General features: G+C 47.2%; 1 protein-coding gene across 2 annotated transcripts in view; it reads left to right on the forward strand.

Annotated features, from left to right (window-relative positions):
- Positions 1 to 17955, forward strand: part of NPSR1 (neuropeptide S receptor 1) — a 99823-nt gene that overhangs the window by 50543 nt on the left and 31325 nt on the right. The window contains exon 3 of one of the 2 annotated variants that reach the window (XM_066239764.1): positions 13441 to 13544. The exons of the other annotated variant lie outside the window; for it this stretch is intronic. Coding sequence (XP_066095861.1) covers positions 13441 to 13544 — 104 coding nt within the window. The remainder of the gene's footprint in view (positions 1 to 13440; positions 13545 to 17955) is intronic. 2 annotated transcript variants of the gene reach the window in all.

A 17955-nucleotide genomic window follows, 5' to 3' on the forward strand; every position in this document is an offset into this window, starting at 1 on the left:
CTGCGCCTTGCTCGGCCATCGTCAGAGTCTGCACTACCCACAGCATAACTGTTACTGGACAGGGGCTCGGGCCTTTCAGGTCTGCCTGGGGCCAGCTGGTCAGCTGTGCGTTCTTGAGTTCGTGCTGGAAAAATTTCACAACGCCAGTTTAGGAGATTTGGGGAGTACGTTTATTAAAGGTGGGGACAGGGAAACAAGGAGGCGCCTAGAACAGAAGAGCCTGGGCAGGCAGGCCCGCTGCGGCTCCCGGGGAAGTCAGAGGGAAGGGGGCCTTGGGGACAGGGCGGGGGTCACCCGGGGCCAGCTGCCACTGCCCACTGCTCCCCTGGCTGCAAGTGTCCTGAGGAGCCTTAGAGTGTAGGACACGGAGGCCTGTGGGGGAAGAAGGGGGGAGGGGAGAGTGCAGCCACGCTCCTGCTGGGAGGGGACTTGCAGGGGTCTTAGTCCTAAGAGATTTTCAGGGTGGAGGTCTTAGGGGTGGCCCCAGGGGAGGATCTCAATGGAATACTCAGCGGCTCTCCAGGTGTGTCCTTTTAGGGTCGTGGTCTCCCCTGATTGGTCGGAGCCAGGGCAGGGGGCCATAGTCCATCCAGCCGGTCAGAGGTCAGCAGCTGTGGCATCACATGTCAGGTTTTGCTACCTTTCTGGGCCTGGAGCTGGAGCACGACTGAGGCCCAGATGTATTTGATGCGGATTGGAACCTCATTGTCCAGGGGGTTCTGAAGCTGAAGGGCAATTCTCTGGCCTCCTTGGTCACTCCCCTGCTGCAGAGTCAAACGCGCATGACTAGCAACATGCCAGGGTTGGAGAAGTCAGGGAGAGTCCAAACCACATGACCAGAGATATGAAACCAGGGGGTCTAAACCACCTGACCAGCAATCGGCCAGTGGGGGGAAGGTCACCCTGGGGCAAGATCCTCAGCTTCCCAGGTTGACCCGTTGCTAAGCACCAGGGGCTTCCTGCCCTGGTGGCCTCCTGTGCCTGGCCTACTGTCCTTGCTCTGCTCATGACTGCCTCACTGCTTACCACGTCACCTCAACTAGAGACCTGAGGCAAGCCGGGGGTAGCCCAACAGCTGGAGGATGCCTGTGAATCACACTCACAGCTGGGCACGGAGTATTTTTCTTGAGCAGGTATCTGAGGGGCACATCTCCATGTCTGCCGCACCTCCCTATGTGGGTGGAAGCCCGTGCCTGGCTGAAGCCAGGTGAGATGAGAGCCAAACATTTCTTGCCCTGATCCACCACTTCCACCCCTCCCTGCCACAACTCCGCTGTCCCTGGGAAAGAACTGCAAAGAGAAGGAGATGTTCAGAGAGCTCATCTCTTGGATAACTACAGGTGGAACTCTCCTCTCCTCCGCATGGCTTTCCAAACATCCCAGACCATTGGTTTCAATTTTTCTTACTAGGGAAACAAAAATGGCATTGAAAGAGGAAACAAGGTGTCAGTTTCTTCTATTAATGCTAAGCGCACACTCTGAGCCGTATGTTGTGCAACATTGTACAACCTGGCTTCAGGAAATTTCACCTTCACGTGGCATGGGAGGAGAAATGGTGGTGACTCAACCCTCGGCTTTTTTTCTCGTTTGAAGGAAGCATGTGCTCTTGGTGAACCTGACGTTTGCACGTGAGTGTGAGAATTCATCACCAACGTAGCAGTGACCAACGGCCCAGGCAGGCCAGCTGGCCTTATTCAATGAGAGTCTTAGCTTTTACCCACAATAGAAGCAAAAAGAATAAGTTTTAGGAGGACTTGGGTTTCTTTAATTATAGATACATGGTTTTTATTTGGGGTAGACCAATGCAGAAAGAGAGACACTACTGACATTTATGACTTGTTAAGATTAGTTCAAAATCTCAGGAACAAAGCTTGCTGTGAAGAGAGCGCTCTAACGAGGATGGATGTGATGATTATTTACCTAATTGAGCAGGAATGGCTGAGGTGTGGACCACTTTCTGGGGATTAATGAAGAGTTTGGAAGGGTGACAATTTGGGCCATTAAAACTCAGCTGGTACTTCAATCTTGGAGAAGGGCACAGTGCCAGGATTTATAGTGGTGTTGTAAAATCAGCCCAAAAGTTAGAGATGCAAGAACTTACTTTTTTGAGAAATAATTGTGATTGACAGCTGAGCACCTGACATCAGATTGGGCAATGCAAATTCTATCATTAAACAAACTCTCACATAAAATCTTCAAACTTTGTTCTCTTTAGAGCTTAAGGTTATGAAAAAAGAAAGTGGGAGAGAGAAGGACCCTTAGCAACATCAACAATAGTTTCTTGTGGAACTGCAAGCAAGAAACCTAGTATCACGTTCCTTGCTTTCATAACAAAGTATCACTAGAGACACTGAGTAGAGCTGGAAGCATTGGATGCCCTAGAGTAGACTAAGCAGGGGTAGTCCACCTTTTCATATATACCTACCGCCCACTTTTGTATCTCTGTTAGTAGTAACATTTGCTAACCGCCCACTGGTTCCACAGTAATGGTGATTTATAAAGTAGGGAGGTAACTTTACTTTACAAAATTTATAAAGCAGAGTCACAGCAAGTGAAAGCATATAATAATAATTACTTACCAAGTATTTTATGTCAGATTTTCGCTAAGTTTGGCAGAATAAATCTTTATAAAACAACTTACTATAGTTAAATCTATCTTTTTATTTATACTTTGGTTGCTCCGCTACCGCCCACCATGAAAGCTGGAATGCCCACTAGTGGGCCATAGGGACCAGGTTGACTACCACTGCCTTAGAGCCTTAGTCAGCAAACTGCGGCTCCTGAGCCACACGCGGCTCTTTGGCCCCTTGAGCGTGGCTCTTCCACAAAATACCACGTGTGGGTGCTACCTTGATAAAGAATGTACCTACCTATATAGTTTAAGTTTTAAAAATTTGGCTCTCAAAAGAAATTTCAATCGTTGTACTGCCGACCACTGCCCTAGAGTCACAGTTGACCTTGTTACCAACAGCGTCCCTCCAGGAAAACCAGAGCACCTCTCAGCTGTAACACCATAATCAGAGCTAAAATGATCTTATATTATTAGAAATGTCAGTGTCACCATAAGAAAAATGTTTATATTCACTAGCCCGCTATCTAGTGCAATAAACGTTCGTGAGCTTCTCCCTTGTCAAGAAGAAGAGTTATTCGACTTGCTATATGTGCCTTATTCCTACAGTTCTGCTCTATGTGGAAAAGTTCAAACACCAACTGAGAGCAAGTAGGAATCTTACAAAATGGCCTTCAACTTGCTCTGTGTGTAGGGTGAGTCCAATGTTAGCGGCCTTGAATTTTCAAGAAGTTTACCCATCCGTGGAGCAAGGCAACATTTCCTCCTGTATCTAGCAAGCCCTGAGTATCTTGCATGACCCTGTGAAAAGGGGTGGGACCAGAGACGTGAGTAAGGAACAGTCACCGCCAATCAGGAGCTTGTAACCCAGCAGAGACCTGAGAATCTCAAGAGCTCTTCTAGAAACCGGCTGTGGGCTCCAGGTTCCCAACCGTGCTCCTGCTTTCAGCACCTTGACTCTGTAATCAGGGTCTTCATCCACACCGAGGAGGGTGGTCCCGGGGCTCATTCTGCAGCCCGCCCAGCCAGGGCAGTAAGCGTGCAGTCCTTCTTCAAACAGAGTTACCTCGCACTTCCTATGTCCCTAGGACCTACGACAGTGGTGGGACCCGGGGACGTGAGGTGAACATACGATAACCTCTCTGCCCCCACAGTAGAGTGGAATGAGATATACAAAAACCTGAACTGTGTCAATGTGCTCTAGCTGCTCTTTGAAAGCACAGCAGGGAGAGGCCCCGCGGAGGGAATGGCCCCAACTCAGTGGCCAGAAAAGGCTACGGAGCTCACCTTGAACTGAACCTCGAAGAGTTCGGACATATCTCAGCTGGAGGCGTTAACCTCCGGGTCAAGGGAGCCGCATAAAGAGACAGGGAAGCAGGGTGGATGGCTGGGACGGTCAGGGGACAGGTAGAGCTCCCAGCAGACACTCTCTAAGCTACTCTTCTTAACCTCCTCCTGGAGTAACCAACACTCTCCCATCTTTCTGCAAAACACCCTCACCCCTGAGCACCCACAGCTGGCAGGATTGTCCCTCACGGGCCCGTCCGTTTCTGTTCCTACCTCTTGGGTTCTGCGAGTCAGAGGTGTTCGTTCCCCAGCCAGCCTGTGCCCGTGGTGCTCGTCATTGAAACTATGTAACATGAATACTGTTGAAGAGTGGTTCTTTCCGTAAAAAATGAACTTGGATACTTTGGAAAGACTTGAGGTATTTTTTATTTGTTTGTTTACTGAGTCACTTAAAGGAGCTTAGTAGAATAAAAGAAATACTCTGCTAAGATAAACAATAGAGAAATAAATAGAATGGGAACACTGTCAGGAGAATGAAGCTCAGGGGGAGGGTGCAACTATGAAGGAATGAAGGAGGATACATGTCCCTCCAATGAGATTCCGCCTCAGACTGCTTTGCTATCTCCAGTTCTCGCTCCAACTTAAAGGAACAGAAACTATAAATCATAAAAGATGCATTATAGGGGTATTTTATGCACAAAATGGTGATGCATCAAATCAAATCCAAGTCTTGGCCCTGCTTTAAAGAAATGACAAATATGTGCACGTTAATCTTCTCTAGTCAACTGTTTGACTGTGAGTGTGCACGCACTTCTCTCTTTAGCCAGTGTTTTCATCAACTAACCAGCTGCCAGGAGGAATATACCAGTTTAAAGGGTTTCCCTTGTAGTATGAACCTGGGGTGGGATGAGAAAAGCTCAGGCTGAGGAGGGAGGCAGGAGAGCTCCAAGGGTCACAGTAAGGCAGTTGGAGCTCATCTGTAGCCCAGGGGCTGGCAAACTGTAGCCCACAGGCCAACTCCGGCCTGAAGCCTGTTTTTACAAATAAAGTTTTATTGAGACACAGCTATGCCCATTCAGCTACAGGACTGTCTATGGCTGCTTCCACACTGCAACAGCGGAGTTGAGGAGCTGTTACGGAGACGGCATGTAGGAATACAGGAAGGTTTAGGGCAGGCCTGCCAGGAAGCCATGGAATCCTCCCTTCCACCAGTCACTTCCCTCCAGGAAAACCCTGAGCCACCGAGGGACCGGATCCTGCTGCCGCAGAACAGGAGGAAAGGCGCAGAAATAAACCATAGCCGCGCCTCAGCTCTTAGAGGCGGGGGCACTAAAAGGACCAGCCCTGAACCTCTCCCTCCCCCACAGGACCCCACACAGATGCAAGGCGGGAGTTTGACTGCCATGGGGCGGGGACTGGAATATTGAGAATGTCCCGTCTGTAAGGCCCAGGCACACGGGTCTCTGTGAGACTGAGGCCGCGCCAGGGCCAGACAGAGCCCTGCACACACCTGCCAGCTTTGAGCAACAGCCCAGAGCCGCGTTACAGGACAGAGCCCTGCACACACCCGCCAGCGTGCTTGGAGCAACAGCCCAGAGCCGCGTTACAGGACAGAGCCCTGCACACACCCGCCAGCGTGCTTGGAGCAACAGCCCAGAGCCGCGTTACAGGACAGAGCCCTCCCTGCACACACCCGCCAGCGTGCTTGGAGCAACAGCCCATAGCCGCGTTACAGGACAGAGCCCTGCACACACCCGCCAGCGTGCTTGGAGCAACAGCCCATAGCCGCGTTACAGGACAGAGCCCTGCACCCACCCGCCAGCGTGCTTGGAGCAACAGCCCAGAGCTGCATTACAGGACAGAGCCCTGCACACACCCGCCAGCTTTGAGCAACAGCCCAGAGCCGCGTTACAGGACAGAGCCCTGCACACACCCGCCAGCGTGCTTGGAGCAACAGCCCATAGCCGCGTTACAGGACAGAGCCCTGCACACACCCGCCAGCGTGCTTGGAGCAACAGCCCATAGCCGCGTTACAGGACAGAGCCCTGCACACACCCGCCAGCGTGCTTGGAGCAACAGCCCAGAGCTGCATTACAGGACAGAGCCCTGCACACACCCGCCAGCTTTGAGCAACAGCCCAGAGCCGCGTTACAGGACAGAGCCCTGCACACACCCGCCAGCGTGCTTGGAGCAACAGCCCAGAGCTGCGTTACAGGACAGAGCCCTGCACACACCCGCCAGCGTGCTTGGAGCAACAGCCCATAGCCGCGTTACAGGACAGAGCCCTGCACACACCCGCCAGCGTGCTTGGAGCAACAGCCCAGAGCTGCGTTACAGGACAGAGCCCTGCACACACCCGCCAGCTTGGAGCAACAGCCCAGAGCCGCGTTACAGGACAGAGCCCTCCCTGCACACACCCGCCAGCGTGCTTGGAGCAACAGCCCAGAGCCGCGTTACAGGACAGAGCCCTCCCTGCACACACCCGCCAGCGTGCTTGGAGCAACAGCCCAGAGCCACGTTATGGGAACACTATGCACCTGAGAGAGGAACAGGGAAGCATTGAGACGCCCCAGTACCCCAGCTCCCACCCTGGAGCCCCCAGAGAGGAATGTAAAGCCTGCAGGGGGCTGACAGGGACGGCAGCAACGACAGGTCCCGAGCCTTGTGGGGTCCCTGCGTATACACTGACGCAGCACCACGCCCCGCAGCCTCAGACACGTGTGCAGGTGCGAGACAGAAGGACTCCACAGCTTTACCTCTCCTGAATTTCTATACACAATGCCCCCCCCACTCAGCCGACACGTATGAGGCACACACCCCAAAAATGTCACCCCCTCTCCAGAGCCAGAGCCATCAGCGGAACCGGACAGGTGACTCAGATGCTAGAACTATGAGGTAGAAACTTTAAAATAATTATGGGAATGCACCCATCAGTGTTTTGTTTTTGATTTTTTGTTTTTGGAATAGCCAAACACTTTTTTTTTTTTAATGGAGAAAGACTTAAAAAAAAAAACACTTTATGAAAGAAAACTATGGATGGCAAATAAGCACAGAAAAAGATGCTCACTGTTGTCCATTAGGGAAACACAAATGGAAGCTACGAGGCGAGGCGTTCGCACCCAGTAGAGCCACTAACAGAAAACACCAGCCACACAGGAGCTTGCTCACCTGCAGTTCCTCTCTGTGGCAGCAGCCGCCCGTGGTCAAGCGCCATCTGAGAATATTAAACAGCGGATTTCAGAAATGAGCCACGCATACGTTTTGAATTGCATTCCGCCGTTCTGTTTTTTGTTTTTTGTTTTTGTTTTTGTTTTTGTTTTTCTGAAGCTGGAAACGGGGAGAGACAGTCAGACAGACTCCCGCATGCGCCTGACCGGGATCCACCCAGCACGCCCACCAGGGGCGACGGTCTGCCCACCAGGGGGCGACACTCTGCCCACCAGGGGGTGATGCTCTGCCCCTCCGGGGTGTCGCTCTGCTGTGACCAGAGCCACTCTAGTGCCTGGGGCAGAGGCCAAGGAGCCATCCCCAGCGCCCGGGCCATCTTTGCTCCAATGGAGCCTTGGCTGCGGGAGGGGAAGAGAGAGAGAGGAAGGAGGGGGTGGGGGTGGAGAAGCAGATGGGCGCTTCTCCTATGTGCCCTGGCCGGAAATTGAACCCGGGTCCCCCACACACCAGGCCAATGCTCTACCGCTGAGCCAACCAGCCAGGGCACATTCCGCCGTTCTGAATTGCAAGATGTAATCGCGTGCCAAGTTCCCTTTTGTCCCTTGATGGCCACCTCAGTTGTCAAATCATGTCGCATCTCAGTGCTTACATTCAAGTTACCTTTGTTTTATTTTATAATGGCCCTAAAGCCATTCACATTGCTCTTACTACAGTATATGGATATAATTGCTTTTATTTTGAGTTGTTGTTGTTCATCTCTTACTATGCATAATGTATAAATCAAACAGTATCCTAGGGATCTATGTACAGGAAAAGCATACCATCCATACGGTTCAGTATTATCTGCAGTTTTCGTCATCTGCTGGGGGTCTTCGAACATATCCCCTGTGGGTAAGCGGGACAACTGTCCCAAGGGTGGGCAAGGACGCAGAACCACTCTGTCTTGCACACCTTGTGTGTGTGTATGTGTGTGTGTGCGTGTGTGAACACACAGTAGTACAGCTTTGAAAACCTGTTGGCAGTTTCTTATTAAGTTAAACATACACTTACCCTGTGTCTCAACAAACTTATTCCTGGGGATCTATCCTTGAGAAATAAAACTTGTTGGCCCTGGCCAGTTGGCTCAGTGGTAGAGCGTCGGCCTGGCGTGCAGAAGTCCTGGGTTCGATTCCCGGCCAGGGCACACAGGAGAAGCGCCCATCTGCTTCTCCACCCCTCCCCTTCTCCTTCCTTTCTGTCTCTCTCTTCCCCTCCCGCAGCCGAGGCTCCATTGGAGCAAAGATGGCCCGGGCGCTGGGGATGGCTCCTCGGCCTCTACCCCAGGCACTGGAGTGGCTCTGGTCGCAACAGAGCGATGCCCCGGAGGGGCAGAGCATCGCCCCCTGGTGGGCAGAGCGTCGCCCCCTGGTGGATCCCAGTTGGGCGCATGCGGGAGCCTGACTGTCTCTCCCCGTTTCCAGCTTCAGAAAAATACAAAAAAAAAAAAAAAAAAGAGAGAGAGAAAGAAATAAAACTTGTGTCCACACAAAATCTTATGTATGGATGTTCATAATCAGCTTGATTTAGAATAGCCAAAACTGAAAATAACCCAAATATAATGAGCTTATCTTCCTGTGTTCTCAGGAGGGACCAGTAGCCCCCAGGGACACCCCAGCCAGGAACCGATAGTATGCTGTAGACTTCTTCTACCTCACATTTGAAACATCTAATCCTCAGCCACCAAATTCTCCTCGTTTCACCTTATTAATGTATCTCAAGCCTGCATCCTTGTCTAGATCTCTAGACCCTATGTGACCTGCACAAGGTAGAGTTATCTCGTTCTTGAATGTCGGCACAGTTCCCTAACAAGTACAATGGTAATTTCAGTACTGCATCTACCAAATTGAGCCCCCCAACCCACCCCAGTAACTAAGGAAATCTATTCAAAACACGTGTTTGAATACATAAATATTCCGTAGCTCCCACAGTATACACAGAAAATGCAAGCACCTCTAATTGGCACACAGGACCCTAAAAGGTCTGGGGTCTTCTCTCCAGCCCGTTTCCCACCACTTCCAAGCTCCCATTTGAGGCTTCAGCAGCAACGAACTGAAGTTGTCTCAGGTCCACGAGCCATGTGGTTGCTCCTCTCGCTTTTTCTCACCCCCGCTGGTCTGTGCGTGCTGTCACCTCTGCCAGGAACCAGTGTCCTCCACTGCCTCTTCCCCTGACCTGTGCTCACCGACCTTTTGGGGCTCAGCCCAGGGTCACTTCATTCTTCGCTTCCCCCCACCCCTAACCCCATCGCCTTGCTCAGCTGGGAACCCACCTTCACGTTTGCAAGAAACTGCACCAAAGAAACGAGGAAGCCTGCTGGGAACCTACTTTGGCTTCTCTGAGTATCACAGTTTCCTGGGATCTTTCACTGAATAAATTTTAAAAAAAATAGGAGTGATAACAGAGAAGTGATTAAGCCTTTAAAGTGTACCCTTGGTTCCCTGGGGCCTGTTCATTACCATTGAGGAAAAGTTTATTTGCAATGTACCCAATTACTTAGGCAACTAAATAGCTTTCTGCTGATCAGGTAAAGTGGCATTTGCTTAATAGCAAATAACAAATGCTTATTTCCATTTAGAGTCTACTCCCAGGGATGGGTTTATTTAAGGCTGAACTCCAGAGGAAAGCAGAAATTTTATCTGAGTCCATTATCATTGCTCATATGGCCACTTCAACCTAGAGCAGGGGTCTCAAACTCAACTCAGCATGTGGGCCGCAGAGCAAGATCACAGCCCTTCGGCGGGCCGCACTAGGTCTACAAAAGGCAACTGTTAGGCAACACTTTTCTTACTGCAGTTGAAAACAAAAAAAAAAATCAGTACAACAAGCACAATCGTACATGCAGTTTACTCAGTGTCACAAAACGACCAGAAACTGTAGTTCGCATCACAACTGCTGTTAACTAAGCTAATATCTAGCTAGGATGCTAGAGAAATGAAAAATACAAGTAGGCCCCTAGGCTTACTTAATTTTATCCAAAATATTTTGAACTTCATGGATTAGTCTGCGGGCTGCACAAAATTGTTCGGCGGGCCACATGCGGCCCGCAGGCCGCGAGTTTGAGACCCCTGACCTAGAGAGACAGGAGTTCGGGTTTCCTCTTGTCACATTAAATGAAGGACTAAGTGAACCCAGAGAGAATGCCCAAGTTGTTCCAGTGTCCCTTCTACTCATCCATCCATCCCTTCCTGCCAGGAAAATTGCATGGCATTCCTATGTGATTGGGTCACAGCCCAGAACTCTAAGACCCAGCTCAAGTCCGACCTTCTCAATGAGACCTTCTCTGACTGCCTAGATCTGCCATGGGATTTCTTCACCAAACTTTTGACACTTCAAGCATCATCAAAGGATTGCCAGTGCTTCTAAGTGTTGTTACTTACAGAGGAACAAAGAGGAAGGGACAGGCAGGCCTAGGACTGGGAGGGGTCACACGCCCTTTTGGGGTAGACCGTGACATGTGACAGGTTGAGGAAAGCTTCTGGAGAAGGGGATATGACGGCTAGGTATTGGAAGGTAGATAAGAATTCAATCAACTGATAAATGGAGGGAGGCCATTCCACGCAGAGAAACTGCATCCCTGAAACACACAGCTGCGTGCTCAATGTGGTGCTCAGTCTAAAAAATGCCAGGTGGGGATCAGGCAAGGCCGGGTGGTGGAGAAGGCTTTTATGCTAACCTGGGGGTTGGGGGTGGGTTAGGCTTTATTCTGTTCACAGTGAGATAAGGAAGATTTACCTCCCAGGTCTCTAAAGGAATAAAAGCAATTTTTATGGGTGGAGGACCCTGTAAATAGGAGGGGCTAAAAGAGAAATCAGGGCAGCCAGGCAGGAATAAGGGGACGAGAGGAAGACTTCTGCCTGCACTTTAAAATAAAAGAGAACATATATAACAAGTACTACAGAGGAAGGAAGGAAAGAAGGAAGGAAGGAAGGAAGGAAGGAAGGAAGGAAGGAAGGAAGGAAGGAAGGAAGGAAGGGAGGGGAAATAAAGAAGAGAAACAAAAGGAAAATACAGGTAATGTGGTAAAGACCATAAACACTGACATCCAAGAGTCAGAGTTATAAGCCAGGTTTCCCCTCTAACTTGCTATCAAATCTTAAGAAAATGTTCTAACCACACGTAGTTTACTCATTTATAAAATGGGGGGGGGGGTTATCTCATAGTCTTTTGTTAGATTAAATAATATTTATATACTTCAAATACTTAGAATCTTGCCAAGGATAGAATTACTGCTTAATAACATCCTTTAAGATCATGCTCAATGTGGATTGAGAGTAATACTTCTTTAACCCACGAAGTGAACTGCAGTGATGTAAGAAGATGTCACTGGTAGGGCAAGTTGGGTGGCCGATACATGGACTCTCCTGGTAATGACTGATATCGCAACTTCTTGTGAGTCTGATGACTTCAAAATAAAAAGTTTAATGAAAATAAAATGCCATGGTGCCTTTTCCGAACCACAGTGACAATTCTTCTAAGTATGTTCTGAGCATCTACTCTGTGACCTGCGCTGTTCAAGATGCCGGCCTCCCGCCCGTTCTCGCACTAACAAACCTCATCGTTTGGTGCTCACTGAAGTCATTAACAAACAGCAGCGCGACGCTCAGCTTTGCTGTTCCTCCTTAGCAGAGAAGCTCAGCCACAAACATAAACCACTAGCAGTGGAAGTATGGGTGCCCCAGCTTCACCCCCAAATGGCAGTTTCATTGTTCAGCTGTTCAGCTTTCTGAGCACCTGAATCCAGGGGAATACACGGATTACTTCAGAGTAAGCTTCTGTCGTCTCTCTGTCTGAGCAGCTGACACCTACGATCAGGGCCACCACCTGCTTGAGCTGGTGAGTCTGCCGCCATTCTCCAGGACCCATCCCATTTCTGCAGGGATCAGCTTGAGTTCAATGACTTGAACGAACTGAAAACTTCCACTTGGCCTTTTCCCACTGTCCCGGGGAAAACCAACATGGAGTTGTTCCAACTGTCAAATCTATTCATTCAAATTAAGTACTCTGGGGCTAGAGAACTGATCAATAAAAGGTCTGCAGATCTGGAGGACCCTTCCTCTGCAGCCAGGGTTCTATTTATCACCTGCTCCCGTAAGATTCTGTTCTTGTGGTGGGGCCATAATGACACTTCGGGTCCCTAGATATCAGGTTAACATAGATCCGATGCCTAACACTCCGCAACACGGATGGATATGCCTCTTTCCTCAGTGTCAAATTACTCAAATAAATGGTCATAGGTTCCTCTGGGGAAGGACTAGGGGGATCATTACAGTACATAGACCTGAGTCTATGACCACCTCTCCTACCCTCTGCTCTGGCCCGCAGGTGGGAACCACCACTGAGCTTTTCATAATGCTGGTCCCTCTCTCACCAGTACATTCCTAGTGCACCTGGTGAATGATGCGTCTTCTGAGAGTTTCCATGGAAGAGAATTCCTTGGTGGGTCTTCTGACTTCGCCTGATATATCAATTACAGCATGCCCATGCTCTAGGGTCTTTTTACTCCTTTGTCTACTATCTGCCAGGGGCGACTCAGGCATTTCCATTTTGTTTAGGAAGGGCCATTGATCTTTCTAAGCTTCGAAGACCTTACCCTAGCAATGAGTTTGCCCCTGGTTCTTGGGTCCTTGTCAGTATTATATCCCATGTCTCAGTGCATTCTTGTTCATCCAGATTTAAGTTCCGGTCCCATCCACCAACCAGCAGAGAATCCCTACTGCACTGTTTTGAAGAAGATGCTGGATCACGTGCTCCATAGTGCTCTCTGTCACGAAGGGGTGAAAAGGGGCACTTCTAAACATCCATAGTTTACCCTTCCTGCTCTAGACATCTGTACAACTCTAGACAGTCTGTAGCTACAGGGTTGAGTCAAGATGACCTTGGCCTCCGTCCCTCTGTGGTTTTGTCAGGTGGGTTAAATCGCTAGATCAACGTGCCTGATTGTGTCCAAGGGCAGATGTTACAAATGGAAAGGAAGAAAGCAGAGGAACGCAGGGAGAGAGGGGCTGTAATCGGGGGGAAGGGAGGTAACCGGAGGTCCAAGCTGTAAAGTAATGGATTCTGAAAAGAGAATTTTGAGAAGCTTCTCAAAGATAAATTTATTCCTTTCCTTGATCCTCACACAGCCCTTGTGTTAGCACAAGTCTAAACCTTCTTAAAAGTTCTCTTCTGTTTCTTAAAAGACCAACGCTGTGCGTAGTATGGTTCCTCTGCAGTCGTTCCCTAAATCCTTCCTGGGTGGCCACATAACAAGCTCCAATAATAAAAGCCGAGCGACTCTTCACCTCACTTCTTTCCTCCATAGCTTCCTGATTCATTTCTACTGTGGCATGGCGGCCGCCTACGGAGATGGAAATTAATCACTTGTGTATTTCTGTTAGACTCTTTCACAGGACTGGTTAACATCCTGACAGATATTATCTGGCGATTCACCGGGGACTTCATGGCACCTGATCTGGTGTGTCGAGTGGTCCGCTATTTACAGGTACGTAGCAAATCGGCTCCGGGATTCTTCCTGGGAAAATAATAGAAAAGCTCTCCCTCCTACACAGCAAACTGCTCAGTTCCTTCTAGCTGACAGGACAAGCAACATTTGTAAGATTTTTTTTAAAAAATGTATTTCTTTTTGCTCAAAAAATAAGACCTATATAAGGAAAATGCAAATAAGCAATACTAAGAATACCAACATCCATATTTCAAGCATCAAATACAATTTCCAGGTCAACGTGAAATTTTTTGACATAGTCTGGCTACCTCTGTCCATTCAGGGTGTTAGAACAAAAATACTACAGAGCAGGCGGCTTATAAAAAACAAATATTTATCTCTCCCAGTCCTGGAGGCTGGCAGTCTGGGATGAGTGTGCCAGCATGGTCCAGTGAGGGCCCTCCTTCCGGCTGTGCACTTCTCATTGATTCTTTACGTGGCGCAAGGGGCAGGGGAGCTCTGGGGTCCCCTTTATAAGGGCACTAATCCCATTCCTAAGGGCTCCACCCTCATGACCTAGTCACTTCTCAAAGGCTCCACCTCCTAATGCCATCAAGTTGGGCTTTAGGACTCCAACATGTGAATTTGGGGAAGACATACACATTTAGACCAGATAGAACACTAGCTGAATAATCTCCAGAAAAAAAAAATTCCAATTTCTCTTTGTTCTGTTTCCATCAAACTAACCCAAGACTAGCTATCATTCTTTTCAAAAAACATAGGCAGTTTGTTAGAAAGTAGCTGTTATCTCCGGTTGCTTGTACTTGTATTGCTTGTATCACTGCCTAAGTGGGACCTTTGGAAATATCCATTGTTAATTCAATTTCTTCCTCTCTAAATTGGTTATTACCTTTTTTCAGTTCTTTTATAACAGGCATACTTATTTGCTCAGTGATTGCTAACATCTGTTTTTAGATTGAAGACATTTCACTCTTTGCCTGTCAAACATGCTTCAATGTAAAAATATAATTTTAAAAACACATATATTTGATGTAAAGTATTAACTCTGTACCTTATACATATATTTCATTATTAATACACCATACATATATATATAAATTAAGACACATCCACTTAGTATGGAAAGAATGGACTATTTTATAACTGGTATTAGGAACAAAGTGTCTTCTGTTCTTGAGTTCCTAAAATAATTTCCCATTAATATATTTTATTTCTGATGCCAGTACTTTAGGTCTAAATTATTGTAGCTTTACAGAAGTATAATACATTTCTGGAAAGCCTTATTCTGTTAGACTCCATTTGTTAGTATGATTCTTTTAAAGAACCTTTGCCTCTATATTCATAAGTAAGATGATTTCCATTTGTCCTATCATTTTCAAATCTTGGTAATAAAATTATGCCATTTTCAGAACTAGAAAATAGTTACAATTAAAAACCTTTTGTACTCTGATCTAACCTTGCAATTTTAGTAGATGTGAAAGAGCCCTTATTACTTACTGACTGGGGCTGGTATTTTCTCAGGGGTAATATTTTAAAACATATTTCTTCTTAAGGATTTTTGCTTCTTTACAGATAAATATTTTCAATGGCTTACTCTATGAATTGCACCAATTACAAATTATACCGATATTTAGTAGCTTAAAACAATAAACATTTATTATCTCACAGTTTTGTATTAGTCAAGAATTGAGAGCCCTGGCTCAGGAGTAGAATGTCAGTCTGGCATGTGGAAGTCCCAGGTCTGATTCTCGGTCAGGGCATACAGGAGAAGCGCCCATCTGCTTCTCCACCCCTCCCCCTCTCCTTCCTCTCTGTCTCTCTCTTCCCCTCCCACAGCCATGGCTCATATGGTTTGAGCAGAGTTGGCCCCAGGCTCCATAGCCTCAGCCTCAGGCAATAAAATAGCTCATTTGCCAAGCAACAGAACCGCAGCCCAGCTGGACAGAGCATCGCCTGGTAGGGACATGCCGGGTGGATCTCAGTTGGGATGCATGCAGGAGTCTGTCTCTGTCTCCCCACCTTTCACTTAATAAAAAAAAAAAAAAGATAGAAAGAAAAAGAATTGAGGAACAGCTTGGCTTGGTAGATCTAGCTAAAGGCTTATCACAAAGTTTGATCAGACATTGCCCAGGACTGCAGTCACTGGCAGGTTTGACCTTGACTACACAATCTACTTTCAAGGGTGCTCACGCACCTAGCTGGCAAGCTCATGCCAGCTCTGGACAGAACAGGCAGTTCTTCTCCACGTGGGCCTCTCCACCAATCTTCCTTAGCGCCCTCACCACAGGGCAACCAGCTTTCCCAAGACTCAGCTGTCCAGGAGAGTGTGGAAGAGGCATATATTTTTCTGAACTCATCTCAGAAGTTATACATCATCACTCCGCATTATTCTATCAGTCACATGAGTCATCCCTGATTTGGAACAGACACAAGGGAACGACAAAATGGCGGGTGGGGGACCAGGAGGCAAGGATCACCGAGGTAGCGACACTTCCCTTCACGTCTTTCAAAAACGCATTATGACCTACATTTTTTTCTAATTGCTAACTTAAAAATACCTTTTTGAGCAAGAGTTATTCATGTCGTAATATTCCTTCTAATAGTATGTATAATGAAAATCAAAGTAACACCATATATATATGTGTATATATATATATGTAATATATTCTGGTAATACAGTGAAAATGGCTGAATATAAAAAATAGTCTGATTAATTCACTACTTTATAAAGGCAACAAGAAAACTGTTTTAAAAAAAACTGTCAGAATCAAAATTTGAAGCACTCTGGATAACCAAAATTTGCAATAATCCAGGGAGCATTTATTCAATAGAATGGCTGGGTCTCAGTAAGAAAAATGGCATTCGAGGTGTTTTAGCTTCAGCCAGTCTCGTCCTCCAGGCTCCAGCTTTGCGGCCTACCCGGCAAATTAACAGCCTGCATTTACGAGGAAAACAAATAGTCTGGCAGCCAGGGAAGAGAGCCGCAGAGGGCCAGAGCCCCTAACAGCCTCCTTCCTGGGAGAGCGTCGTTACCGGGTTGTCTGGTGGTTCTCTGGAAGACCGCACTTGCAAGGCTGCCTGTATCGTACCTGATTCAGAACTCACCCACTGTGAAAAGCCTTCTCCCTGGAGGCATTTGTCAAAACAAATTACAGGCAATTGATTAACTTCACGTGCGCCTGAGGTCTTGGATAAGAGCTGGAAACAATGGACTGACGTGAAGCTTGAAAACAGAAGCGAACTTGACTTAGGGTGGTGAACACACAAAGCACTAGACAGCTGAGGTACAGAATTGTACACGTGAAACTTCTATAATTTTATTAACCATTGTCACCCCAATACATTTAATAAAATAAAAAATATATATATATATAAACCATATTTTTCAAAATAAGTTGAGTAACGAGATAGCCATAGGTGCTTTGAAAAATCTCTAAGAGAGACCTGAGAATCTAGATGACCAGGATGATGCCCGGGCTTAGGAAGAAGGAGAGAAGGCCCTTAGCTCCTACGTTTGGCTGACCTTGAAGCTGTGTGCAAGCAGGAAGTGAAGGCAAAGGCAGAACTGGCCGCTGTCTGGCTGAGCGTCAAAACTATGCCCCAAAGGTCACACAGGGGCTCTCTGCAATGACTGGAAGGCATACAGGTTCCAGGCGTTTGTTCGTTGACTGTACCACTCCTGCATGGGATTGTGATAGCAAGGGAGGATGTGCTACCCATGGGCTGGGAGGGGAAGTCTCTGTACCTTCCACTCAATTTGGCTGTGAACATAAAACAACTCTAAAAGTGGGAAAGTTTCTTAACTTCATAAAGAACATCTACAAAAAAAATCCTCCAGAGAACCTCATATTCAATGATGAGAAACCAGAAGCTTTCCTCCTAAGGCTGGGAACAAGACGAGATATCCCCTCCCACCATTCCTATTCAGCACTGCCCTGAGAGTACCAACTAATTCAACAGGAGGAGAAAATAAAGTAAAAGGGATACAGACTGGAAAACAATAAAGATTACTTTGTTCACCAATGACAAGGTTGTCTATATAAACAATCCAAGAGAATAGGAAAAAAAAAAACTGTAGGACTGTTAGGTAAAATAGCAAGATTTCAGAATACAAAGTTACTGTATAAAGGTCAATATATCAGCAATAAAAAACTTTTATTTTAAAATGAAAAATACAATAACATGTATGTTAGCACCAAAGTATGATTTACTAAGGTATAAATTTAACAAAATGTGTGCAAGATAAATATTAAAAAGCTACAAAACTCTGATGAGAGAAATCAAAGGATATCTAAATAAATGGATAGATATTCCATGTTCATATAGGAAGACTCACTGTTGTTAAGATGTCAACTCTTCCCAGTGTGACTTACAAATTCGATGCAATTCCAATCAAAATCCCACCAAGTTATTTTATAGATATAAACAAACTAAAGTTTATATGGACAGG

The sequence above is a fragment of the Saccopteryx bilineata genome, chromosome 7, assembly GCF_036850765.1.
Source record: "Saccopteryx bilineata isolate mSacBil1 chromosome 7, mSacBil1_pri_phased_curated, whole genome shotgun sequence".
Taxonomy (NCBI): domain Eukaryota; kingdom Metazoa; phylum Chordata; class Mammalia; order Chiroptera; family Emballonuridae; genus Saccopteryx; species Saccopteryx bilineata.